General features: G+C 42.7%; 2 protein-coding genes across 6 annotated transcripts; both read right to left on the reverse strand.

Moving 5' to 3' along the window:
- Positions 1 to 445: 445 nt before the first annotated feature.
- Positions 446 to 8152, reverse strand: LOC112214291 (caprin-2-like). 2 transcript variants are annotated; one of them, XM_024372936.2, is made up of 21 exons: positions 7997 to 8152; positions 6954 to 7188; positions 6763 to 6825; positions 6578 to 6664; positions 5768 to 6003; positions 5538 to 5620; positions 5250 to 5390; positions 5094 to 5134; positions 4719 to 4952; positions 4530 to 4568; positions 4321 to 4449; positions 4039 to 4123; positions 3894 to 3946; positions 3637 to 3765; positions 3404 to 3523; positions 3156 to 3302; positions 2878 to 3028; positions 2488 to 2601; positions 2113 to 2153; positions 1925 to 1991; positions 446 to 1819 (listed from the first exon to the last, which is right to left on the reverse strand). In XM_024372936.2, the coding sequence occupies exons 2-21, from the start codon at positions 7173 to 7175 to the stop codon at positions 1239 to 1241; spliced, it is 2763 nt and encodes a 920-aa protein (XP_024228704.1). In that variant the 5' UTR covers positions 7176 to 7188; positions 7997 to 8152; the 3' UTR covers positions 446 to 1238. The 2 variants fall into 2 exon arrangements, with proteins under 2 accessions (XP_024228704.1, XP_024228705.1); XM_024372937.2 differs by having other exon boundaries at positions 2425 to 2601.
- A 4643-nt stretch (positions 8153 to 12795) lies between these two features.
- Positions 12796 to 26229, reverse strand: LOC112214293 (SIN3-HDAC complex-associated factor). Of its 4 annotated transcripts, none has more exons than XM_042298017.1 (7): positions 26036 to 26229; positions 23011 to 23208; positions 17767 to 17894; positions 17079 to 17178; positions 16655 to 16838; positions 16322 to 16472; positions 12796 to 16013 (listed from the first exon to the last, which is right to left on the reverse strand). In XM_042298017.1, the coding sequence occupies exons 2-7, from the start codon at positions 23095 to 23097 to the stop codon at positions 15824 to 15826; spliced, it is 840 nt and encodes a 279-aa protein (XP_042153951.1). In that variant the 5' UTR covers positions 23098 to 23208; positions 26036 to 26229; the 3' UTR covers positions 12796 to 15823. The 4 variants fall into 4 exon arrangements, with proteins under 4 accessions (XP_042153951.1, XP_042153952.1, XP_024228706.1 ...); XM_042298018.1 differs by having other exon boundaries at positions 16721 to 16838; positions 26036 to 26207; XM_024372938.2 differs by lacking the exon at positions 23011 to 23208 and having other exon boundaries at positions 26036 to 26214.
- Positions 26230 to 27903: the final 1674 nt, after the last annotated feature.

Raw genomic sequence — 27903 nt, forward strand, 5'->3', positions numbered from 1 at the left:
TTCCATTTGTTTTACCACTGAAAAAGTTGTCAGATTCAAATCTTAAGAAAAACGTTTAGTTCATTAGCTATGTTCTGGCCCTCATGTCTCCCATGGTCAGCACTGGTTCACCCTGCCTTTATGGGGGGCACTAGCCATGGATTTAATCCCTTGGTCAGGCCACCCTTGAGTTTCCTGAGGAGAGGGTCCCCTCCACCCTTTGCTTGTATGCCTCCTTGTCCACCAGTATCGGTCTTTTGATCTCACGTTGTACACCTCTTAAAGCCTGTCAATCACCCTCAGCATAAACTGCCTTCCCTTTAAGTAGTGATTTTAGATTTGATACCCAAGGCTTGTTATGGAAGACTACAGGTTTTAGTAGGCATAGCCTACTGCTGACAATGGATGGACCACCACTACAAGTGAAGAAAGAGGTAGTGCAATGCCAAAACAAAAGACAACCCTGTTCAACTGCTGAAACATTTTTTATTTATTCAGGCACATTGAGGGATCACATCTCCATAGGCAATACTGCCTTTAGTGTTCAGAATCAGACACCATAAACCCCCCCACCCAACCATTTTACCCAGATCACCCCACACAGCAAGGCAGCACAGAATGCATTTAAAGTGCTTAGCATTGTCAAGTACAGTCCATTAGAATTCATATTTCGCCAACCATACATTAGCCATTCAATGAATTTACTCAGTCATTCAGAAAACAAAAAGCCACCAATTCATAACATTTCATTTAAGGTCTTAGAGACCTGACACATTGTATCTAAAGCGGTCCTGCTACTAGAACTAAAATTGTGACACCCAATACAGCAGCAGCAGTGTATAGTAGAGGCAGCTTTCTGAGTTTGTGTGTATCAACTATTCACAATCTAACAGTTTTAGTCAGAAAATGGAGTGTCGGTCTCTAAGCACCACAACCAAAAACCAAACATTAATGGGAAAATTCTCACATTATGGGTCATGAAAGGTCAAGCCAGCAGGAAGTCCTCCCCTCTGCCCCTTAGTGACCCAGAAGTAGTTAGTGGTTGCAATTTACAGGGTAAACAAAAGGGTGATCCTGAAAGGTTTGAACAATGAACACACCCCATACACTCCAGGACTGGGGTAGGCAATGAACCCAGCACTGGGTGGGTATGCAGTCTGCCACATGAAATGGAAAATGTCAGTTTCTCCTTTTTAGTGCAAAGCAATAGTCTCTCCGCCACCTGTATCCTCCATGTTGGCTCATGAGGCCACAATAGCTCAGTCCTGGTAGAGCAGGAAGCCAGAGAATGTGCTGTACTTCCAGCTGCTGCCATAGATGGAGCCGCGGTGCAGCCGCAGCCACACCTGGTCTCCCTGGTACAGCTGCAGGATGGAGTGGTTGCTGGCCGTCTCGTGGTCCGGAGCCCCGTCGTTGGCGTACGCAGACACCATCACCTCGTCGTTGCGCATCAGGTTGACGTAGAGCGGCACATTGACCGCCAGCTTGAGGATGTGGAAGAGGAAGACGTAGGTGCCGTTGGCTGGGCAGGTGAAACGACCCACGTTGGTGTTGAACATTTCCCCCAGGTTGCTGTGGAGCTGGTCGAAGGCGATGGGCTGGTCCAGGGTGCCCGGGGTGTAGTTGGCTGTGCGGGCTGCTGTGAAGGCCACGCGGAGGGGCTGGGGATGCTGGGGGAGCGGGTACATGGGTACGTGCATCAGGGTGTGGGGGGCATGAGGGGTCACCTGGGTGGTGAGGTCCATGCCAACACCCTGCAGCGAGTCACCGTGGGCAGAGTCCACCAGGGAGTAGTTGCCCTCCCGGTCTGGGCTGCTCACCTGGGAAGAGTCACTCCAACCTGTTGCAGAGGACCAATCAAAAGCCAGTTAACTAAGCCCCCCAAAATACCCAACCAATCAGAGATTGTGTTTTGTATCAAGCCAGAAGAATGAAGTGAACTTGCCACTATTATTGTGCCTTTGTCCTGTATTGCCTCCACCGCGCCTGTAGCTGTGTTGGTAGCCAATGTCCTAATGGTGAAGAACCCACCATTACACAAGTCAAAACCTCTAAACCTATCACTTCAGCAATCTATACTAATATACATACAATATCAGATTGTCCACACAGATTTGGGAAGCAGTGTCTTACCCGAGCGCCGTAAAGGTGAGCCTGGGGGATGAAGCTTCCTCCTGGGGAGAACAGACCAGCCCGAAACCCATCAAACCCAAGGGGAGGGAGACAGATGAAAATTGGATTGTGAAGGCTAACTCAAAACCTTGTAATATTATGATAATGTCATGTGGAAACTTGTGAGGCAACGGAATGGAGTTCACTTGATCCAATCCATTAAGGTTTAGAAGCTCAATCTGAATCAGTAGGAGACATGCATAAGCAGAACAAGATAGGATAGAGGGAAAGGATGAAACATAGGATTGAGGGATGAGAGAAGAGGATAAATACCTCTGTGCCCACCAGAAGAGCGAAAGTAGGAGTGTGCCAGCCCCTTGCCACCACGTGCAATACCTCTAACAGATCCTCTGTAGTATGATTGGTCAGAACGGCCCATGGTGCCACACGATTGGCCAGGGGACAGGAAGATCTGCCCACCACTACCTACCAGACATTCAGACTGGTTCACTGCCCAAGGGAGAGAAATAAGAGTAGACTTGGTCGTATTCATTTGGAAGAAAACAGACAAACAAGGGGTTTATTCATTAAGTCTTGCAATGGAAACCGTTCACCAATAAGAACCAAACCGGATGACAATGGGGAGGTACCCAACTGAATTTGTCCAATAGAAACTTGTTTCCTGTGTATCGAATACACCCCTGGACTTGCCCAATGAACTAATTTGAGTTTTCCGTTGCAAAACATTTTTTATTTCCTGCCCTAATGAACACAACTCTGGCATACCCGACTGTAGTTGTTCGTCCTCCGACGGAGCAAACTCCGGTGGGGTCTGGGTGCTGGTGGTGACATAGCACAGGCCGTTGGAGTCCGAATAGGGGATAATATCGGATTTAAAGTCTACAGTCGGAAGTAAGGGGGCGTTCACCTTGAAGACCTTCAACGACAAAACAGACCCAAGGCTCATACTAAAATGTCTCTCAAAGACTAACTGGGAGTGTATTCAGACTAAAGCCTCTTGCCCATTCTATGACCACGTTAAAAGTATGGTAGGGTAGACTTACCGAATGCATGGTCTGGAAGGGAACAGGGGGCGCCATGGTGAGTGTACGTCTGCTGGGAGGGGTTGAAAAGGGCTGCCCTTGGGTGGGGGTACAAGGAGGCACCACCCCGTTACAGGGGGATTGCTTACCGGATTCAGAGATGGGAGTCTGGGTACAGAGAGGGAACACTGTCAGGGGAAACTTAAAATCAGAATAGTATGCACTTTAGGCTTGCCAATCCTACATGTTCAGGGAATGAGTCGTTTTACCCGAGCAGATGTCTTCTCGTCCAGGGTGATGGAGATGGAGGACTCCCTACGGTAGAGGGGAGGAGGAGCTGGAGGAGAGGGGCAGGCAGTCTCACTCTCAGACAGCAGCAGACATGGATCCTGGAGAGGACAACCATTGTGCTTTATAAAAAGCTTCATAACAATTGTGGATCTAAAAGAAGAAAATGTCATTGTTTCAATGGGTCTCATTTAACAGATAGGAGAGTTCTTACAATGGCTATGACGTGAGCCAGGTCCTCTGTAGTCAGGTCCAGGTCACAGCTCTCTAGACAACCCCCGTCTCCATTGGTCAGACTGGGTTCATCATCAACAGGGAGGAGTTTAGAAAGCAATGGAGTGGACTGAGAGAGGACAAAAAGATGCATCTTAAAATACTTTCTCCAACAGTCAAAAGCTTAAATAACAGAGCCCTGGTCAAAATTAGTGCACTAGAATATGGTGCCATCTCACACACTTCTCCAGATCTTACATGCAGTGTTTTGGGGAGAAGGTCCACTGGGCTTCTCCTCGAATCTCTCTGTACTGTTGAGAATAAGAGGTAAAACATATGTTGAATATTCTCTGTTCTGCTAGAAGTCAGACACTTAAATAACAACTTTGTCGTGGTAGGCTACCGAGTGGAGAGGGGGATCCAGAGGCATGCCGGCCCAGTCTAGGATGGCCGTTAGTGGGTGATCCTTCTCCATCCAGAAGAGAATCCTGGAGACAGGGGATTAATCCAGGATTGTATTTATTAGGCATCCAACAAAAGACAGACTTAAACAGGGAGGGACTACATGGACTTAACGTTTATTTTTGTTTTCGGCGCAGTGTGACGTGGTAAACCCGACCCAGGTGGAACATTGGAAATGATCGATGGCTTTTCACCTGGAAATGACCTCTGAGCAGTACTGTACCTGCATGAAGCTGAAGGAGCCTCTGATCTTGGTCATCAGGTCCTCCAGCTGCTGTTTGCGCAGGATGGGGTCCTTGGGCAAGGAAGACTGGGAGTTGAACACCTCCACAGGGGTGTCCACACGAAGTGCCTGATGGAAATTACAATATGATGGAGTAATAGGGACAGGTCCATCGAACGTAAGAGATGCAAGGATAAGAGTCTACTCACAGCTGTGGCGTCCCGCTCCCTTTTGGACTTCGCTCTTCTCTGGGGAAACAAGAGTCATTGAGTTGTATGATTGATCTGAACTAAGATCAGCTAGCCCAATCCCAGTGTTAACCTTGACCATTATTAGAGGTCACAACTCGTCTCAAGTTCCAACTGCCCTGAGAGTTCAGGTATAAGAGAATAGCTCACCTGTTTGGGTTCGGCATTTTGTTTCTTGGAGGTAACTGGAACTTTGGAGATTAACACAGCCGCCCCTCTCCATGGTTTCTGGATTACAGGCTGAGTGGAGTCGGACTCCATATCCCATGAGTCCGGTGGCTCCTGTTCCTTCATAGCCTGGAACTCAGCCTTCCAGTTCGGAGTAACGGGAGTGTCTCGACACCCATTGGGGTCTGTGTCAGGCAGGTAGTGTCTGTTAAGAAACTGGCATCACCCACAGACTATCAGCACAACAGTACGATATCCACAGTGCATTCAGGTAAATAGCTTAAAGGAGAACGCTGGTTGAACGTTGATAAAGCAGTGGCACACAACTTGCAGGAAATGCATGTTAGTGGTTCTTACCTCTCTGCTAGGCACGTCTTTTTTGTTTGACATCATTAGGGCTGCAAGGCAAAATAACATCCAGCTAAATGACAAAATGTTGTATACATTCATTGTTCTATACCCAGTCTGATAAGTAGCTTTTGAATAAGAATAGTTGCACTGTTGTAGAGTTACTAGAGAGGCTGGCTGTTTCAGACACCGTCTTCTTGGTCATGGGATCCTCCACTTCCTTGGGACTCTTGGTCGGTGGCGGCGGTACACAATCAAAGTACCCACAATCCATCAGCGTCGCCAACTTAGCCTTCAGGACCTTATCTGCAAACATTCAAATGCATGCATTTTAAACATGGCAGCTAAAGTAGTTCAGCAAACGGCAGAGAAAGTTGAGGATACCAGTCATAGTAAATGTAGTGTCTGTGCAGGTGTTTAAAAGCGTCAAGGACAGGTAGTGTTTAAACTCACAGGTGCTTCCGGCTACGGCTTTATTTTTCCCCTCCAGCAGGTCCAGGTAGACCAGGGCTGCTCTGTCCATCTGATCCTCCAAACTGGGACACAGTAGAAGGGGATCAGACTAGTCTTCAATCAACACAGACGTGTGAGAGTGTGTTTCATAGTAACTTATGCTGTTGTCCCTCAAGTCCAACAGAATGTGTGTGTGGGGTGTATGGTGCACACATCTATTTCCCCAGTACCTCACATTGTTGTCCCTCTTCACCCCCAGTAGTTCAGCAAGCTCAAGCAGGCTATGTAGCTCTGCAACCTTGAGCTGGGGGTTGCGGGCAGAGAGGAGGTCCTTCCTGATGTGCTCGTGCTGCAGCAGGGTCTGCAGGAGGAACTTAACCTGCAGTACTATGCACAGCCTTCTCCTCTCAACCTCCTGCTTGACCATCTGCTCCTTCCTCAACGCCTTCTTCTGGGCCTTTAGCAGCTAAAGGGGGGTGGTTAGATGGATTCTATGGACCAATCCCAATAATACTCCTACACCTGATCACTAGACCTAGGCCAGTCAACTTGCTATTGTGGATTTCAGATGTCTGAATGGGTGTAAGTTAAAGTCCATTATGTTGTCTTGCAAAAATACAAGATGATTCATCATGAATCTGGAGAAACAAGTGATCTGTTGACCAGCTAACAGTTCTACATTACTGACACTGTATCTGACCATGCACTTATACACAGACGCAAGGAATGTCAAACTTAACCATGAAAGCAATCAAGGCATTCAAGCAGGAGAATGGAACAGCTGTGTGCTAATTCCCAACTGTGCAATGGGCTAAAGCCTCCAATCCATTGACGAGGCTGGATTACAATCCAATACGTCACACCCTTTCTACCATCATTGACCTATTATCAGACACTTGAAATGAATGAAGAAGCGCTATTATGACTATGCATGAGAAACTACGCCTGGTCTACCAAAAGGAATGCATGTGCTGCTCTGCCCATCCCCATTCATACACACAGCAGCACTACGATAAGCAGTGGCAAACAGAGATCCTTACTTCCTGTGTTAGGCCACCAAGGGTCTTGTGCAGCTCCTGGGCAAACTGCAGGTTGTGGATCACTTCGTCATACTTCTCCACTGCATCCTGACACACATTGAAAGAGTTCAAAAGGCAACATCTCAATCGTCTGATTGAAAGAAGTGACCTGCTTTTATTACCACAGTTGGAAATCCTGTTCTTACTATCTGGTCTTGATTGAGTGATTCCCCGTGTTTCAAACGCTTCCTGTAGTCTTCCAATTTAATCTGTGGATACAAACACTTACAATGTCTTCATTTATAGTAGCATGCAGGAATCCCTGAAAGGAATGGCCATGTCTCCATCTACTCAAACACCCACCAAACCCCTAATCTTGTCAAGTAATCCATCCTACCTTCTTTTTCTCCAGGTTGCGGATCTTGTGCTTGAGGCAGATGAGGCCGTCCTCGATGTAACTCTCGTAGCCCTGGTAAATGGTGGTGGAGGCTGCCAGGGCCAGCTGGAGAGGACTCAGTCCACCAGGGGAGCCAATCTTGGGGCTCCCCTGCCTCCCCTTCTCTGAGCACTCAGGTGAAGGAGAGACATCCCGGGCTGGGGATGGAGAAAGCTGCACCATGTTCAGATTCTCACTGGAGGGGGTTCAACACAGAACAGGTCATGTCATGACTGGTGTCGATTGGATGTAAATGTTGACCATGAAACGTGTGATCTTGCACCATCACTATCAGATGTTCCTTTAAAAATGGGCCAATTTAATTTCTAATATAAAGGATGTTCCCCTCCCAATTATCCTTTCCTACTTTCCAGTTTCCATAAATGTGCTAATGTTCCAGTAACGCGCTAGCCTCAACCGCCACTGGGTGATTGCCAAACCCGTGATAGTGCATTTTTGTCCATTGCACAGCCGGTGTGATTACGTATGGCGTTGATGGATTTTAATGAGAGAATCGTGAAACAGCAGATTAGAAATCACATAGCATCCGACAACGTTACTAACAAATCGTTAAAACAATGGTTATTTTTTTTAAATGGATTCCCAAACACATACCGAATGTGTGCGCATTTTGTGTCGCCGACGGGATTCATCTCATGCTTAAAGTTGCGTTTTTTTTTTTAAACAATTTGTTTGGGAAACATAAGGCGTGCACATTCTATGGAATCTTCTAAAAAGCTTCCATTTTATCAGTATCACATCCTTCAGACCCCGACGTGCCCCGCATCTCTTCTTCAAAAGCCTACTCTCTACAGAGCACAGATGCCCCAAACACATCCCAAACCAAAATTCTAAGACTGCAGAGCAACTCGAATACTGCAATTACTTAAGCCATCATTATACAACTAGTATGCAGTTCTTGAAAAATGTGTAAACATTAGAAATTGAAAACCCACGTCGTCATCCTTGTTTAAAGTGCCACGTTCAGAAAACAGCTGACTAACCTCGTGGCTGGTTGTGTTGAAAATGCTGTTGCTGCAAATCCCGAATCCAGGCTATCCAAACACCAGATAAAGTACTGGTGGACCTCTCTAACCCGTACAAACAGTGATGTAAGTTTACAGAGGGAAACGCGTGCGAACTCATGCCTTTATATAGGCCTACCTTTCTATACCCAAACATTGAGGGAGTTCGATTAGGCGTAATTGCTATGGCCCGTGACTTGAATGTGCAAAAGCGGGGAGGAGCAACAGTCTCAAATTGAACAGTAATCTGTTCCGCTCGGTCATGTTGTCAACAAGGCAGCATACATCGTTCAGAAACATACATTATCTATTTTCTACAAAATATATGTTAGAATCTTCAAGTTTGTTTTAATTGGAAATGCAGATAAAGCCTTTTTATCAAACGCTTTAGTGCAACAACAAAAACAATTACTTTTGCATGTGAAAACATAGTCCTACTGCTCATTAGCCCTACTCCACCTGCTTAACCTACCCATTTTAATTTTGAGCCCACTTCGCTGTCGGCCAAAATAGGGGACCTGGCTCACGCCTGGGAGGCAGTCTGGTTCCAAAACGAAAATAATCAAACCCGGTTCACCGGGGAAATTCCGTGGCATTAATCGAATTCCCTTATTGGGACCGCTGGGGTGCAGAAAATCGACGTGACATCATATAGCACCTGATTTGCACGCGCATCCACATTCAACACCCCGATTTAGGGCTGGGCGATTAATCGTATAAACTGTTTATAGGACCGGTTTGGATTTTTACAATTTTAATGTTTAGTTTGTTAAATGTCGTAATTGAGTAATGAAACTAGAACAATTATAACTGAGAATTTACTAGCACAGCCAAAGACACTTTATTGTATTTTACTCAGTGTTGGGACCATAGACATTATTGGGACAGTTTCCGAAGCGGGAGAAAAAGCCTAGAAATCGGTTCAAAATAAGAATTGCCATTAAATTAATACAAAATACATTGTCACAGAGGGACTAGTCACCGAAAGGTTGCAAGATCGAATCCCCTAGCGGACAAGCTAAACATCTGTCATTCTGCCACAGAACAAGGCAGTTATCTCGCTGTTCCTAGGCCGTCATTGAAAATACGAATTTATTCTTAACTGACTTGCCTAGTTTTAAAAAAACATGAAATTAAGAAAATGAAGGACTACAATGAAATGCTGGAATTGAACAAATAGCATTAGTTCTAATCCAGAGTGAGGCTACAAGAGGATTTTGATTCCAATAAAAAGTTAATAGGATGCTTTGTCCAATTTCCTGTAATTCTGAACATTGTTTTCATGTCTTATGAAGTGTTCATACATTGCCTTCTGACTGTATTCATCCCCCTTGACTTATTCCATATGTTGTGTTTGTCAGAATTCAAAATGGATGACATAAAAATAAAAATCTCACCCAACACATTTTTTTGAAATTTTAGCAAATTTATTGAAAATGAAATACAGAAATATCTATAAGTATTCACACCCCCAAGTCAATACATGTTAGAATCACCTTTGGAAGTGATTACAGCTGTCTTTCGGGGGTAAGTCTAAGAGCTTTTCATAACTGGATTGTACAATATTTTTACATTATTCTTTTTAAAAATGATTCAGGCTCTGTCAAGGTGGTTGTTGATCATTACTAGACAGCCATTTTTTAATCTTGCCATAGATTTTCAAGCAGATTTAAGTCAAAACTGTAACTAAGCCACAGGAACATCAACGTTGTTTTGGTAAGCAACTCTTATATTTGGCCTGTTTTTCCTTTTCACTCTGTCATGTAGGTTAGTTTGTATTGTGGAGTAACTACAATGTTGATCCATTCCCAGTTTTTGCCGATCACAGCCATTTAACTGTTTTAAAATCACCATTGGTCTCATGGTGAAATCCCTGAACAGTTTCCTTCTTCTGCAACTGAGTTAGGAAGGACATCTGTATCTTTGTAGTGACTGGGTATTGATACGTCATCCAACGTGTAATTAATAACCTCACCATTATCAAAGGGATATTCAATGAATGCTTGTTTTATTTGTGCCTATCTACCAATATGTGCCCTTCATTGTGAGACATTGGAAATCCTCTCTGGTCTTTGTGGTTGAATCTGTATTAGAAATGTACTGCTCGACTGAGGGACTTTACAGATAATTGTATGTGTGGGGTACAGAGATAAGGTAGTCATAAAAAACAGTTCATACAAGGAAATCAGTCAATTGAAATAAATTAATTAGGCCCTAATCTATGGATTTCATATGACTGGGCAGGGGTGCAGCCATGAGTGGGCCTTGGAGGGCACAGACCCACCCACTTGGCAGCCAGGCCCAGGGAATCAGAATGAGTCTTGCCCCACAAAAGGGATTTATTACAGACAAAAATATTCCTCAGCACCCTCCGACAGACGAAGAAGCCAGATGTGGAGGTACTGCGCTGGCGTGGTTACATGTGTTCTGCAGTTGTGAGGCCTGTTGGAAGTACTGCCAAATTCTCTAAAATGACATTGGAGGCAGCTTATGGTAGAGAAATGAACATTAAATTACAGTGGGGCAAAAAACTATTCAGTCAGCCACCAACTGTGCAAGTTCTCCCACTTAGGCCTGTAATTTTCATCATAGGTACACTTCAACTATGACAAAATGAGAAGAAAAAAATTCCAGAAAATCACATTGTAGGATTTGTAATGAATTTATTTGCAAAATATGGTGGAAAATAAGTATTTGGTCAATGACAAAAGTTTATCCATAATTTGCAAATAAATTCATTAAAAATCCTACAATGTGATTTTCAGGAGTTTTTTTTCTCATTTTGTCATAGTTGAAGTGTACCTATGATGAAAATTACAGGCCTCTCTCATCTTTTTAAGTGGGAGAACTTGCACAATTGGTGGCTGACTAAATACTTTTTTTGCCCCACTGTATCTGGCAATAGCTCTGGTGGACAATTCTGCAGTCAGCATGCTAAATTGCACACTCCCTCAACTTGAGACATCTGTGGCATTGTGATGTGACAACTGCACATTTTAAAGTGTCATTTTATCCCCAGCACAAGTTGTACCTGTGTAATGATCATGCGGTTTAATCAGCTTGTTGATATGCCATACCTGTCAGGTGGATGGATTATCTTTGCAAAGAAATGCTCACTGACAGGGATGTAAACAAATTTGTACTCAAGAAAAATACACTTTTTGTGCATATTGAACTTTTTTTTTTGTCAGGTCATGAAACATGGGAACACTTTACATGTTGCGCTTATATGTTTGTTTAGTGTAACTTAAGCACATCGTTACTACTGAATTTATTTGGGCTTACCATGCAAGGGGTTCACTACTTAGATGCAAGACATTTTAGCTTTTCATTTGTTACATTTCTAAAAACATAATTCCACTTTGACATGGGGTATTACGTGTCGGCCAGTGACTCAATTTTAAAAATTAGGCTGTAACAAAAATGTGGAACAAGTATAGGCGTGTGAATACTTTATGAAGGCACCATATCTAGGGGGCCTGACTTCCAGGGGGGACCCAAACTCTCCCCCCTTCCTTTAGGTGATCAAAAGAACCCTGTGTAGCACACCACCCCCCACAAGGTTCAAAATAACAGTACACAATCTTAATTTTTACAGATTTAATTAGACACCAATTTAAGGTTACCACAGATATAGTTCCATAAAACTACACATTACGTTGACAGACTTAGGCTACTGCAGTTCAAATAACGAAAAATAAAGACAAACACCCACAGCGACATACATAAGTTACAGACATTGTCAAATACATGCATATTAAGTAGGCCTAGTGTTAAAATACATTATGGTGGCCCTCAAGTCAAACATCTTGATCAGCCTGTAAAACCAAGAGTATCCATTACCTTTCCTAGGTACTTCACCGTTGCTTGGGCAATTTCACTCAATACTACCACATCATCCAAATATGCCTCTGAATTTTCCAGAACACGTAGAATGATTTGCATAAACCTTTTGAAACTACCACAACTACCGCTGGCCAGAAACATCTGTGGAGGCACCGTAGAAAAGAGCTGGTAAACAACCTAGACAAGGCTGGTGAATCATAAAAAATTTAATAAAAATATCCCTTAAATGCATATGACATTTGATTACCGTTAACTAAACGGCTAGAGACTAACCTACTTCACACAATACATCATTATTCAAAAATGTATATGATCTGAAAAAACATGGTTTGTTTGAGGATGATGACAGATGGTTTTACTATAAAAACACAAACCATGTCAAAACAGGGCATCTTCTCGTGGGCAATAAAGGAAATATACTTGAACTTTAAGATTCTACATGGTTGCTACAAAATTAGCAACAATCAGTGTTCATCACTCAGGCTATAGCAATGATTGAGGCTTTAAATATGGCCTCCAAGTAGTTAAAAACAACATTGTAGTTAAATACAAACAATATAAACATTTGGGCTACACACCACAGCCATTACTACATTTCTATACAAGCATATTTTGGACTCTGTTGAACCAGTTTGGTTGGTGGAAAGAGGCCTAATGAATACAGGTGTGCACCATTTATACTAGGAATGGCCCTGCCTCTTTCCAGGTGGTCTTTATTGGGTTTTTGATTACTCCTGATGACACACACACCTTTATAATACAGTATGATAGTAATATTCTATGGCTAATATAGAACGTCTTCATGATGGCTGGTTTAAACAGTATAGTCGAAGTACAATCACTGTACTCGTCCTCTTTCAATTTCATTATAGTTGTACTTTTTAGCCATGCTATTGTATCCTTGGATTAAAAGGGACAAAGCTTCAAGAAGGTTCATGGCTTGTGTGTAAAGACACATTTATTTCAAAACAATGAGGCATATTCCAGAGATTGAGAAAAATGGGACTGATACCCAAACTAGACAAACTACATTTAATGAACAAGTTTAAATTCAAATGTGTATAAAAAAATACAAAATGTGTTTGGAGAAATAATTGGGACTTTCCAAGTCAAATAACAGTGCATATCTACCACATGCGAGTAGCACTACCACATAAAATAAGCACATTTTACAGCCGTATAGGAGATCTCAGGAGAATTACACAGTTTGGTTACAAACATAATCTATGAATAATAGTATAGTTTTGATACAATCCATATCACAGTATATGGCAACATTTTACATAATGTGAATTGAATATTGGCCCTCTACTTTAATAGAACAAAGGTTATGGCAGTTACAGGAGAAAGTTATAAAATAGTCAACAATAACCCCCAAAAAACAATACAAATAAATTAAACAGAGGAATGACCACTTTCCCTAACATTCAATCAAACCTGAAGATTAGAGGAATCTAAAGGAACATCATTTTTTATATCAGTATATTAGTCCATGTCTGATGCCTTTATACATAAATACATTAAACAGGGTTCTGTAGTAAAGCTTTGATCAAACCATGGTGACCATCTGTATGTTGAAATAGCTGCCATCATACAGAGTACAAAACATTAGGAACACCTTCCTAATATTGAGTTGCACCTCCTTTTGCCCTCAGAACAGCCTCAATTAGTCAGGGAATGGACTATACAAGGAGTCAAAAGCTTTCCACAGGGATGCCGGCCCATGTTGACTCCAATAGTTCCCATAGTTGTTTCAAGTTGGCTGGATGTCCTTCAGTTGGTGGACTATTCTTGATACACACGGGAAACTGTTGAGCATGAAAACCCCAGCAGCGTTGCAGTTCTTGACACAAACCAGAGCACCTGGCACCTACTACCATACCCCATTCAAAGAAACTAATCTTTTGTCTCGCCCATTCACCCCCTGAATGGCACACACACCCAATCTATATTTCAATTGTCTCGAGGATTAAAAATCCTTATTTAAACCCGTTTCCCCTTCATCTACATTGATTGAAGTGTACTTAACAGGGGACAATAAGAGATTATAGTTTTCACCTGGTCTGTCTGTCATGGAAAGAGGAAGTGTTTTGTACACTCAGTGATAATATTAACCAGATGCAGAGAATAAAATATGGTAAATTGAACATGAGTTCACACAATAATGAGTATGTGTTAATTTGGCATGTGAGCTTTCACATCTAGATACTAGCAGAACAAATACATGACCAGAGCTCTACAATACCCCCCCAGTATGCAATGTTGATACAGGCTCTAGTCTATTTCACTGACATGGAGAATAAAACGCTTAGAAATTAAATGTCTGTTTCAGAAAATATTACCATGGTTTAAGAATATTTAAATTACACGAACAGTAGTGGATAGGGCAGGAGGTACAGAATTTGAAAACATTTCTTGAAATAAGTGACGACAAAAGTAGCCTACATGAGGGATGTTGGAGGGGCTTTCTCGGTTAACGGCATGTACTGTCAATTGTATAGAACCACCCTCAAGATCCATGACAGTCATGGGACATATATAACAATACTAAGAAGAACATTTTTGCGATCTATTCATTACATTGTAGCCCCCCTTATATACAAAAAAATATTCAGAACTGTACAGTATTTGCGCCAGAGGCCAAGTGGCAGACGAAAATAGTGTTGTTATCTCACCACTAACATCTTACAAAAGATGTAGACGGATTTGTACAACCGAATCGTGCAGGACTCAAAAAGTTCTGGAAAGGCATCAAACTTAAAGCACAATTAAAAGGGCATCAAAATTCTCAATAGGAGAAAACCAGGGAAGCTTTTTGGTTGGCCCACTCGCCAGTCTTTTCTTGACATCATAAGAGGATCCATAGGCCTCGTTCCATTTAGCACCATAGCCCCTTCCCGGAACCCTGTGTGTGTTCAAAGAACTAAAAAGGAATAAATAAGTGTCCACTATACCGTCACCTTCAGATATGCTCTAAGGGGCTAGGAAACTAAATGGAACTGGTCTGTAGACTGAGATAGGAAGTGCTCAAAAAGTGCTGCTCCAAGGTCAGTTTGTGGGTTTTTAGCTTATATTGGTTCAGGTGAGGACTGGCGATCGAGAGCGCTATAGGGCACACTATAGGCTCCCTCAAACGTTTGAATGTGCTTTGTATGTACATCCAAAGACACGGAACAATATCACTGGCCTTACATATTACAATATCAAATGTTAAAATGTGCACTGGAAAGAGTATAGTATTAATATATCAGAGAGTACACCCGGTGCACAATCAAGGCTGGATATGACATTGGTTGTGTAGACGTGTCCCTTTAACAAAGAAACCTCGAAGAATAAGGCTCTGGTCAGATTTTTTTTAAAACACAACAAAAAAAAGCTGAATTGCTTCCCACAACTCTGACAAATTGATTTTGCCAAATTTCTACAGCTTTACCCTTTATTAGGAGTCTGATCAATGACCATGTTGATTAAGGGAAGGACAAGCTAAAAAAAAGAAGAGAATAAATCCTTTCAGAAAGTGACCAGACCCAGTGTGTGTATGGGGTACAGGACAGGAGAAGGCAGAGTGTAGAAGGCTGTTCTCTATCCTAATGGATATGGCTCTATCCTACTACAAAAAGGTACAGTTCCAGAGGTCTCCATCTCTCATACAGCTTTAGTGGATCCAGCATTTTATATTGAAAACAAATTGTGAATATTCACAATCTCATAGCACTCAGAGAGAAGGGGGGGGGGCAAGAGTCCATCATTGTTAACAGATATAAAATAAACAAACCTTGCCCTCCTGGTACAGAACGCAACATTTTAGAAGTAGTCCAGCTGCCCGTGAATAGAAAGCAATCCCAGAAGACTGTCTTGCGAGCGCTCCAGAACGGCATAAAATCCCAATGGTCTCCACCTGACTTCTGTAGAGTGTCTGTGAGACGTTATGACATCAAATCCCCACTGTTCCTCCGCCCCTCATCTTTGACCTGGGGGAGTGAGTGGGATGTTTGGTGGTGTGGGGCTCATTACGTTCGCTCTGCTCGCCTGTGCTTGCTCCTCTGGCTCATGCTGTTGTTTCTTCTGGCAGCAGGGCTTATAGAGGTGGGGGTCTAAGAGTACCTCTCCGAAGCGTCCCTTGTAGATGATGCCACAGCACACCTTCTGCCTAAAACCCACAGAGGACAGTCAAGACAGCAAAGCACTATAGTGAGAGAGTAAACCAAATCAAACAAATGTGCCATGAAGGAGGATTAAATGGGGCTATGGAGTTAATTATGCATTAAAATGAGGAAATACAGCATCTGAACCAAAACTGGTCGAGTATAACATGGGTTGCATTCATTTGGGTACACCGTAGCAAGGCATTTTGCAACAGAAAAATGGTTTCTCATTGGAAAGGTTCAGGTAGTTCCTCATTAGTTTCTGTCCGTTTGGGGCCTGATAAATGACCGATTCCACCATCCTAGCCATTACCTTTTCCAGTAGGTGAGGTCCAGGAAAGAGAAGACTGGCGAGTGGGTGGCACCAGGTGAGAGTTCCATGTCCGAGCCCTCGTCTGATTGGTTGCTGTAGCTGGGAGAATGGGCAGGGGAGGCACTGGAGGTGGTGCTGTGGGCGTCAGAGTCTGTGGGGGGCAGGGCACAATCAGAAACTCATCTCAACTTATTCATAACATAGCAGTCATGGTTCAGGTAAACATCTGTAATATTTATTTTGGAATTAGTCCAGAAATATCAATCAAGGTCTCTTGTTTCACAGCCGTTTAGGCAGGACAAATAATGGAGAGAAGAGTTGAGATCCATTTACTTTTGAAACCCCAAAGTTTACACTGCACAAGGCAGCATAGCCGAGCACAGAGTATCATCTGCTTACTGCGTCTCTTGAGCTCCTTCTGCACTCGGCTGATCTGACTTGGCCTGGCTCGCCTCTTCATCTTCTTGGACCTCACTGTCATCTTCCAGCTTGACCCAGAACCTTTAGCATCAACAACCTGTGACACAGGAGAGAAGGGTTGAGTGACAGATGAGTGGATGTCTGCTTCAAAGGTAACTGCATCAATGTATAGAATGGCCTATAGGGCAGCAAATAAACAATGTACTGTATCTAAGGAAAAGCGGTTATTATATGCCTACAGGTGTTACGTCAGTCACTCCCAGTAATAGTGTTGTTTAAGACTTATATGGAATACTGAGAGTGGATGGGAGTATGGATGGATTCTGAGAGGCCTTACATGATTCCAGTTCTTTATGGAGCCAGCTGGTAGTTTATTCCACCTTTTCACCAGGAGAACACAGGCATTACAGATCTCCCCAAAACGCACCTCACTCAGCCTGGAGGGAAAATTATAGGGGAGAAAGAATGAATGATTACAGTCTTGAAGCTCAGCGTATGGTTATTATTATCCCTGCTCCAGTCAGTGCGAGTCGGTCAGAGCTATTTTCTGCTAGAACGCTTCTCCTGTTGACTTACTTCACCGGTTACCATAGCAATGAACCGACGCATACTGGCCCGGCCAATAGCGGAGAGGCAAAGTGACAAGGTGAGGATGTAAAACTCTTTCAATTCTGGTTTTATACAAAAATACTTATTTAATGAGATGAAAAGGGAAATGTGTCCTAGTTTGATAAACTCCTAGGGTAAAAGACTCAATTATTTAAGTTATTGCACTGGGAGTTAAAACAAAACTGTTTCCAAAACAGAATGAACATCTAATTGCATTACAGTGACTTATAGTCATGAAAATGAACACTGACAAGAATCCTAAAACATTTACAATTTCTGTATTTGTCCAAATCTGACAGAAAGTCTGAAGGCCTCAGACCTCTCTACCCCCAGAGTTGAGCTGCAGAGGGAGGCTGAGAGCTAGATCTGCCCAGGGTCTGGGTCTGAGCCAGTGTATAGAGGAGTGGTCCACTCACCCAAAGCAGCTGTGAAAGTCCCTCTCATAGCGCTTGCTGTCGGTGAAGCGGGAGCTGGAGGATTTGGCCCGACAGATACAGCAACCGTCTAGGCTCCGGTACATCTTGGGCTTGTGGAAGCCAAACATCTGGAACACACAGGATGGGGGAAATGAAGCAATGATAATTTACATAGATATGTTTGTAAAAATCTGTGGATATGATATGTAATTTGGCCAGGATTATGATGGCACACCTGTCTATTTCGCGGAGGATAGCTTACTCACTGATTCAACACTATACAGGTAGGTTGACTGTTTTTATTCAAAGGTCCACTGTTCATAAGAGTTAACAGTCCTAGAACCATCTCATGAGTTCAGTTCACAACAGCATGGAATAACAGTCTTCATAATTCACACACGGCTGTAAATACAGAACGACTTTGATTTTTTCTAATTTGAAAAAAAAAGGACAGTTTAAAACAGTCCTGCGACTCCTGTCCACCCAAACAAAAACAAACTCTTGAAGAATGACTACACAATTGGCAAGAAGTTTCTTACGTGTCAGTCAGGAGGCTAGCTGCCGGCAGAGACTTCTATTATGGTTGTTGAAGGGTTCTGACTAGAACTCCTAAACCAGCTGATATATAGATTACGCACGCACACATTTCAAGTCAGAAGTTTAACTACACCCAGATTGGAGTCATTAAAAACTTGTTTTTCAACCACTCCAAATGTTTAAGTCTGTTAGGACATCTTTGTGCATGACAAGTAATTTTCCGACAATTGTTTGACAGATTATTTCACTGTAATCGCAATTCCAGTGGGTCAGAAGTTCACATACACTAAGTTCACTGTGCCTTAAAACAGCTTGGAAAATGTCATGGCTTTAGAAGCTTCCGATAGGCTAATTGACATCATTTGAGGTGTACCTGTGGATGTATTTCAAGGCCTACCTTCAAACTCAGTGCCTCTTTGCTTGACATCATGGTAAAAATCAAAAGAAAAATCAGCCACAATTTTGGAAGTATGCTTGGGATCATTGTCCATTTGGAAGACCCCTTTGCAACCAAGCTTTAGCTTCCTGACTGATGCCTTGAGATGTTGCTTCAATATATCCACGTAATTGTCCTCCCTCATGATGTCATCTATTTTGTGAAGTGCACCAGTCCCTCCTGAAGCAAAGCACCCCCACAACATGATTCTGCCACCCCCGTGCTTTACGGTTGGGATGGTGTTCAGCTTGCAAGACTCCCCCTTTTCCATCCAAACATAACGATGGTCATTATGGCAAAACAGTTCCATTTTTGTTTCATCAGACCAGAGGACATTTCTCCAAAAAGTATGGTATTTGTCCCCACGTGCAAACCGTAGTCTGATTTCTTTATGGCAGTTTTGGAGCAGTGGCTTCTTCCTTGCGGAACGGCCTTCCTGTTTATGTCAATATAAGACTCGTTTTACTGTGGATATAGATACTTTGTACCCGTTTCCTCCAGCATCTTCACATGGTCCTTTGCTGCTGTTCTGGGATTGATTTGCACTTTTCGCACCAAAGTACGTTCATCTCTAGGAGACAGAACATGTCTCCTTCCTGAGCAGTATCACGGCTGTGTGGTCCCATGGTGTTTATACTTGCGAAGAGGCACTGAGTTTGAAGGTAGGCCTTGAAATACATCCACAGGTACACCTCCAATTGACTCAAATTATGTCAATTAGCCTATCAGAAGCTTCTAAAGCTATGACAATTTTCTGGAATTTTCCAAGCTGTTTAAAGGCACAGTCAACTTAGGGTATGTAAACTTCTGACCCACTGGAATTGTGATAATTATAATTCACTATGTGATAACTGAAATAATCTGTGTAAAGAATTGTTAAAATTACTTGTGTCATGCACAAAGTAGATGTCCTAACTGACTTAACAAGAAATTTGTGGAGTGGTTGAAAAACAAGTTTTAATGACTCCAACCTAAGTGTATGTAAACTTCAACTGTGGAATATACACTGCTCAAAAAATAAAGGGAACACTTTAACAACACAATGTAACTCCAAGTCAATCACACTTCTGTGAAATCAAACTGTCCAGGAAGCAACACTGACAATAAATTTCACATGCTGTTGTGCAAATGGAAGACACAACAGGTGGAAATTATAGGCAATTATCAAGACACCCCCAATAAAGGAGTGGTTCTGCAGGTGGGGACCACAGACCACTTCTCAGTTCCTATGCTTCCTGGCTGATGTTTTGGTCACTTTTGAATGCTGGCGGTGCTTTCACTCTAGTGGTAGCATGAGACGGCGTCTACAACCCACAAGTGGCTCAGGTAGTGCAGCTCATCCAGGATGGCACATCAATGTGAGCTGTGGCAAGAAGGTTTGCTGTGTCTGTCAGCGTAGTGTCCAGAGCATGGAGGCGCTACCAGGAGACAGGCCAGTACATCAGGAGACGTGGAGGAGGCCCTAGGAGGGCATCAACCCAGCAGCAGGACCGCTACATCCACCTTTGTACAAGGAGTAGGAGGAGCACTGCCAGAGCCCTGCAAAATGACCTCCAGCAGGCAACAAATGTGCATGTGTCTGCTCAAACGGTCAGAAACAGACTTCATGAGGGTGGTATGAGGGCCCGACGTCCACAGATGGGGGTTGTGCTTACAGCCCAACACCGTGCAGGACGTTTGGCATTTGCCAGAGAACACCAAGATTGGCAAATTCGCCACTGGCGCCCTGTGCTCTATACAGGTGAAAGCAGGTTCACACTGAGCACACGTGAGTCTGGAGACGCCGTGGAGAACGTTCTGCTGCCTGCAACATCCTCCAGCATGACCGGTTTGGCGGTGGGTCAGTCATGGTGTGGGGCGGCATTTCTTTGGGGAGCCGCACAGCCCTCCATATGCTCGCCAGAGGTAGCCTGACTGCCATTAGGTACAGAGATGAGATCCTCAGACCCCTTGTGAGACCATATGCTGGTGCGGTTGGCCCTGGGTTCCTCCTAATGCAAGACCTCACAGACTGTCCAGGAGTTGGCGGATGCTTTAGTCCAGGAGGAGATCCCTCAGGAGACTATCCGCCACCTCATCAGGAGCATGCCCAGACGTTGTAGGGAGGTCATACAGGCACGTGGAGGCCACACACACACTACTGAGCCTCATTTTGACTTGTTTTAAGGACATTACAGCAAAGTTGGATCAGCCTGTAGTGGGGTTTTCCACTTTAATTTTGAGTGTGACTCCAAATCCAGACCTCCATGGGTTGATAAATTTGATTTCCATTGATAATTTGTGTGATTTTGTTGTCAGCATATTCAACTATAAAGAAAAAAATATTTAATGAGAATTTTTATTCAGATCCAGGATGTGTTATTTTAGTGTTACCTTTATTTTTTTGAGCAGTATATATATATATATATATATCTACATATACACACACACTAAGTAGGGTTTCACATTTTTGGGAATATTCAGAGGTGGAAACTTTCCGTGGGAATATATGCAAATTCATATACCATATGGAGACAAACAAACCTTCTCATAAGTAGACATCATTGCAAATGATTAAATCCTTCCAATAGAAATAAAAACAATTGTTTAGTTACAAATTGAACTTGATTCAGATGAGTTGACTCTTCACATGGGATGATCTCACTGAACAAAGGGGAATGTTGAATGATGATCCATCACATCTCCCAAAAACGTTTTTAACATACATCTGTAAAATGAGTCTAGAAACTAAAGCTTTGGTTGTCTTTCTCTCAGGCTTCCATGTCTTCTCCCTGGACGTCCACCTCTTGAACAGACTGAGGCCTCCTCACTGTCCCTTTCCAACCTTGAGGATGGCTCATTGTCAGGCTCAAAAAAGCCTCAAATTTTCCCAGATAGCCAACAAATTTTCAACCCTTGTATTGGTCAGCCTGCTGCGTGCTTTGGTGTGTGTGTTCTAAAAACAAAGACCAGTTGCTCGCTGAGGTTGGTGGGATTTGGAGTTTCAAGGCAACAGGGGAAAGAGCCTCAGAGCCAGTCCCTTCCACCAGGTGGCTGATGAGATGTGTTGGCAAGACTGCCATATTGCATCTCCATCCCAAAGCCCTTGCTTGGAAGTGTACTTCGCCAGAATGCCAAGAACCTTGCCCTCATCCAGACCAAGGTGCCGAAACACAGTAGCGATGACACCATAAGCCTTGTTGATCTCTGCACCCGACAGGATGCTCTTGCCAGCATACTTAGGGTCCAACATATACGCTGCGGCATGTATGGGCTTCAGGCAGAAGTCTTCACGCTTAATTTCTTCTGTTACATCTGCAAGCAGAGTCTGAACATCAGACAGGATGGCATTGTCTCCCTCAATCCGTGCAATGGCTACTGCTATAGGTTTCAGGAAGTTTGCTGCTTACAACTCTCTCCCAAAACACATCATCCAGGAGGATCCTCTTGGGGCTGTGCATATTGGCAGACTGATATAGCCATTTCTTGGAGACTCCTTCCCCTCCAGGAGACTGTCAAACATGACAACACCACCCCAACAGGTGTTGCTAGGCAGCTTCAATGTGATCTTATTCTTCTCACTTTGCTTGGTGAGGTAGATTGCGGCTATAACTTGATGACCCTTCACATACCTAACCATTTCCTTGCCTCTTGTGTAGAGTGTATACATTGTCTTCAGTGCCATGTCCTTGAGGAGCAGATTCAATGCAGGAGCAGCACAGCCAATGGGTGTGATGCGAGGGTAGGAGTCCTCCACTTTAGACCAAGCAGCCTTCATGTTCGCAGCATTGTCCGTCACCAGTGCAAATACCTTCTGTGGTCCAAGGTCATTGATGACTGCCTTCAGCTCATCTGCAATGTAAAGACTGGTGTTTGTTGTCCCTTGTGTCTGTGCTCTTGTAAAATACTGGTTGGGTGGAGATGATGTAGTCAATTATTCCTTGTCCACCAGCATTCGACCACACATCAGAGGTGTTTACTATACAGTCTGCTTTCTCTATGATTTGCTTGACCTTCACTTGAACTCTATTGAACTCTGCAACCAGCCAATGAGTAGATAAAGCATGTCTGGTTGGAGGGGTGTATGCTGGGCAAAGAACTTTCAGAAATCTCTTCCAATACACATTGTCTGTGAGCATCAGAGGTGAACCAGTTGCATACACAGCTTGAGCAAGACATTCATCAGCATTTCTCTGACTACGGTCCTCCATTGAGTCAAACACACTTCTGATTCCAGGAGGACCATGAGCTGTTGCTATCGTTAAGGTGTCTGTCTGATTCATCATTTTCACCTTGAATAGAAGTAGAGGGACTTTGTCAGAGGTTGCTTGTTGTGAGCACTGGGGGAACTTTATGCACTTGGCCAGATGATTCTGCATCTTTCTTGCATTCTTCACATATGATTTCACACAGCATTTGCAAATGTACACAGCTTTCCTTCTATATTAGCTGCAGTGAGATGTCTCCACACATCAGTGCCTGTGGCATTTCTGTAAAAAGACAAAAAAAGTTTTAATAAACTCAAATACAATTCCATGTACAGATAAATAGTTAAGCAGTTAGATTAAACAACTCATTTGTAAGATAAACGTTTTAAAATGAAACATGCATGGAAACCGGTGAATTAACACTCATGGTTTCAGGCTCAAGCAAGCTAAAACCCACATGGTAGAAAAATCTAACTAGCAGAAATTGTTAAGTTATAAATGATCAAAACACACTTTGCTAGTTAAGAAAAAAAGTCAAAATATTTTCACCCCACCCAGTATCGTAATAAAAACTTACCAGAAAGCATGTAGTCCTCCAGTGCAGTAGTGTGGGCTCAATAGCATATCATTAGTATGCAAGATCTTGAGAATCAGCTGTACATGTGATGGAAGAATGCACTGTGCATGCAGAGGGTTGCAATTGGGGATAGTTTAACCAGAATATGCCACAAGACCTAGAATTGCCTTGTGTATACCACAACAAAAATTCACTGTTATAAACTAACTTTTCAGATACATTTTTGCAAAATTCCCTGGCTTAACTTCCCATGGACATTTTCTGGAAAGTTTCTGACCCTTTGCAACCCTACTACTAAGTCCTCATAACTTTGCTATAAAGAGAGTAAGTAGGCTACTGAGAGAAAGTGATGTGGCACTCAGTGGTGAGGCTGAGGCATGTGCAATGCATGCAAGAGAACGCAAAGACAGAGAGAGAGGAAGCACTCAGAGGTTAGTACAGTGGATCCTAAACTTGGGAGTCAGTGCCTCATTTGGGGCGGTCCCCTGAGAATCTAATAATATTCTCAAAAAAGTTAAGCTTTAAAAAAAAGTTTTAAATTCAAATATCTTCCCTTATAGGCCTACATTAAAATGCAATCAATACAGTTGTATAAAATGTAATAAATTCTAATTTCATCCGATGCTAAAGTATGAATAATTTCTCACATTTCCCAGCTGAACATTACAATTGTATAGCTAATAGGCTGTATTTGTAGATTGACTGAGGTGAAACAACCTACAGCAGCCAAGCTAATGGCCCGAGTCATTTTTGCTGTTCTTCAAACAGCATTCTGGAGTGTTTTAGTTGTATAGAAAAGCAGTACACAGATATGGCCCTGTTCATGCATTACTATGAACATAATACACAGTCATAGGCCTGCGTCACACAATGCTGTGGAGACGAGCCCCCTTAACGCTAGCATTGCATCCCAGACAGAGAGAACTAGGATATCCGTCATCACGTCAATGAGACCAGAACAGGACAGCCTGGCCATGTACAGCGACGCTGTTATGCAACCGCAGTGCTGACGCAACGAAAAGCCATGTGGTCCTGACTCCCTATGGCAGGGATGCTGGCATGTGGCAGCATCCATGTGATGCTCAAATGTCAGTGGTCACAGAGCCGATTATGATATGAAAATCGATAAAAGGGAGTTGATACATCGTGATTGAGGCTGTGTTTCATCATGCAAAAATGTTAAGCTAAAGACGGTGAATTGAATAGCCTACTTAGAAACAACAAATATCACACCGTAAAAGCCATAAATATGGTCAGTGGGACTGGTCGTAAATCTTGAACGGCACAAACGATTGTATAATACCAGCTCTGACGTAGGGCCTATCGCCTAACTCGAAAATGGCAACATGCTTCGAAGGATGCAGGCGGGCGGCATGGAGCCGACTGTACACTGAACCCGTGGCGTGCTTGCGAAATTTACTACGATCAAAATATCTGCCTTGAGTCGTTTTTTTCATCAATAATTAGATCAAATGTAACAACCACTGCATTGTCGACTGGTTTATTGAATATTTTGTTTGTTTGTTTAAAAGCCCTACATGCGTCGAGAATGTACATCGATCATTACCACCCACGGAGAAAGCATGGTCCCCTCTGGTTCCCATGCAGCATCCATATTAAGACACAATTTGACCAGCTTACGAGTACGAATGCTGCGTCAAAGAGTTCGTAAAACAACTACTTGATACAAAGTGTCACTTAACACCGCATCTTTCTGCATGACTAAATCTCTGTTTCCCGAATAATTATGCGTCAATGGGAAGGTTCCAAACCCATGGCCGGACTGTAAACATGCACATTTTCAGAGAAGCTGTTTGCTACTTACATTTAGGAATTGTATTAATACAAGTGTGAAATAAAGGATATCAGACCTGAACAGTCCATTCATGCAAACAAGTTCCAGGGTTGAACAATATTGAAAGGAGACCCAGTGGCATGTTTGGCGCAGAGCCACACACCCACATGTCACTCAAACGACACCCAGTCTTTCACTCAGATTGGAATTGTCATTTGATAAATCACAACGAAATTGTTAACTCGTAGTCAAGTAGCCTACACCGTTTGCATGTAAAGGTTTTGTTGATGCGGCAGTACGGGGTATTTTGAAAACGAAACCAGCCTACATAACATCAATAAGTTAACTGAAAAAACAATACATCTAACTAATTAAAACAGTGCGGGTTACAATGGTTGAGTTGCACAGAAACAAACATTTGTAGGACTCTAGTCCTGATCTAGGAATGTGAGCATTCCTTGTCACCGGACACCAAATGCCAAGCAGAAGAAAGGAGCGCGCATATTAACACGAATACAATTCCCAGTGCTTGTCATTGGCTGCCAAACACTGAAGTAAAACACATTAGTTAACTCGTCAAAAAGTTCAAAACAATATAGGATATTAAAAAGGTTTTCATAGTTTACCGATATATTTAATCCCGTTAAATAGCCTACATCCTCGAATAACTTCAGCACATAGTGTGAAGACTGTTTTAAATATAATTGGTCGTCTGTTTGGCAAAGTAATGTCCTTACCTTGAGTTACAGTCAATGATGAATGAGTTGTAAAGATGATAAAAGACGTCGTTAGTAGGCTATTTAAACGCATGTAAAAATGAATACACCGTTCGGATGTTTCCGTTTTACTTGCGTGTCTGGGGGAGAATCTCAAATGCATTTGCTCGCGTCCTCTCTCCTCACCTCCTTTTCAAAACCCATTGGAGGAAAATGTCGGAGGGACGAAACCTCTGGCTTTCTCATCCAATGGGTTTTGAGGAAAGCAAGAGAGGACGCGAGGAGCGCACATTTGCGATTCTCCCAGGAGTATTATAAATGTTTACGCATGCGCGTTTGGCAACTCCACCATTTTCTGATTTTCTTCAATCAAACCAATTTACATACGAAACTGTCGTTTGGACTGCGTCTACATTGTTTTGCCCATACAAGGAGGGGAATTACGCGGGAAATGGGGGGTCCAGTTGAAATCTGTGCGCTGTGAATCGAAGAAAGGAGGCGTGACTACTAAAAACTATAGTGGCAGCATGTCTGTAGGTAGGCTACGTGTGGTACGTGGAGCACAGTAGATCGTTAGACTATTATTTTGAAGGAAAAAAACAGTAAATAATGCGTATTTTGAAATAAATAGTAAAAATGCAATAAACAAAAAATGAAAATGTAATTCAACTAGAAAATAGTCGTAAAATAACAGTATGTACCATGTATTTAAAAATAATTGTTTTGGTAGTGAAACAGGAATCAGAAGTTGTTCAATGAGTAAAACGTTATATTGTTTACCATTGAATTCTCATGAGGATCAGATGTCATCTCCAACCATAGAGGTGATTCAGTATCACAATGGACATGTAGTTTTACCTGAGGGCTGGGCGGGCGCACGCACACACACACACAGTAAACAGTTTAACATATTGAGCAAATGTTTAATGAAGCGCATCATAAATATCAGAACAGAACAGTGATCATTGACTCTTATATGAACATAGGACTCCATTCATGACATGACCTCCTCCCACTGGACATACAGTTTATATCTGCACTTGTGGGAAAGGAAAGGTTCAGTAGTAGCATTGCCTACCTGGTAACATTAGGACGGATATTCCACCGGGGAGGGGGGGGGGGTTACACAGGTTTATGTAACAAAGACAGAAGTAAAGTACAGGACTACTGAATGAGTCTAGCTGTAGCAGTGTGTTAAGAGAAAGTATACAGCTGAGTAGCAGAGTACACCGCATGAAGTAGCCCTTTAGGAGATGCAAAGAGGGACCCTATTCTCTCTCCACTAGACAGACACCTTTCTCACAGCAATGCACTAAAAACACCTATACATATGGTCGATCATCCTCCTATGTTTGTGGCTTCTTATACATACAGGTAGATAGGTTTGTTATTGTTGGAATCCGTGATACATAAGACAGTAGGAACCTAGTCGCAGGACCAAACTGTGAATGTTACAGAAGGAAAGTCACAAGGATCAACATACAGAATGAAATTTCCAAATTTTTCACAGGCGGCTCTTTGCCCCGGTCGCAAACAGTGTCTTAAAGTTTCTTGATCACTACCACAGTTTATAAGAATAAATACATCAAATCAGAACATTAAAAACAAATGCTCTGTCCTTTTCTGGGTTAATACTGGGAAAAAAACTAACCATAAGTACTGTGGTTGAAACACTAAGTTAAAATTGTGATTAGGAATCTGTCAGTTGTTTTCCCTTTTGGTTGGGTTCAAATCCATTGTCTGGTATTTTGATCACCCTTTTTTTAGTATACATGCATAAACGTCATATTTACACTTGTTGTTACAGAAATATAGGAACATGTTCATCAAGGTAGATTGAAAAAGTGGCAAGAGATCTATTTTAGATTGAAAAATACAACCAGCTAGAA

This window comes from Oncorhynchus tshawytscha, linkage group LG15 (genome assembly GCF_018296145.1).
Source record: "Oncorhynchus tshawytscha isolate Ot180627B linkage group LG15, Otsh_v2.0, whole genome shotgun sequence".
Taxonomy (NCBI): domain Eukaryota; kingdom Metazoa; phylum Chordata; class Actinopteri; order Salmoniformes; family Salmonidae; genus Oncorhynchus; species Oncorhynchus tshawytscha.

What these genes read in the sequence shown, in the direction of transcription:
- LOC112214291 (XM_024372937.2), bottom strand. Translation starts at nt 7,175, where the DNA reads ATGGTGCAGCTTTCTCCATCCCCAGCCCGGGATGTCTCTCCTTCACCT. An exon ending in ACGAGAAGACATCTGCTCGG is followed by an intron (nt 3,303 to 3,403) that starts GTAAAACGACTC and finishes CTCTGTACCCAG; the next exon opens with ACTCCCATCTCTGAATCCGG. An exon ending in ACAAAGGCACAATAATAGTG is followed by an intron (nt 1,820 to 1,924) that starts GCAAGTTCACTT and finishes CCTCTGCAACAG; the next exon opens with GTTGGAGTGACTCTTCCCAG.
- LOC112214293 (XM_042298017.1), bottom strand. Translation starts at nt 23,097, where the DNA reads ATGCAGAATCATCTGGCCAAGTGCATAAAGTTCCCCCAGTGCTCACAA. An exon ending in TCCCTCTACTTCTATTCAAG is followed by an intron (nt 17,895 to 23,010) that starts GTGAAAATGATG and finishes TGTGTGTTCCAG; the next exon opens with ATGTTTGGCTTCCACAAGCC. An exon ending in CCATAAAGAACTGGAATCAT is followed by an intron (nt 16,839 to 17,078) that starts GTAAGGCCTCTC and finishes CCTGTGTCACAG; the next exon opens with GTTGTTGATGCTAAAGGTTC.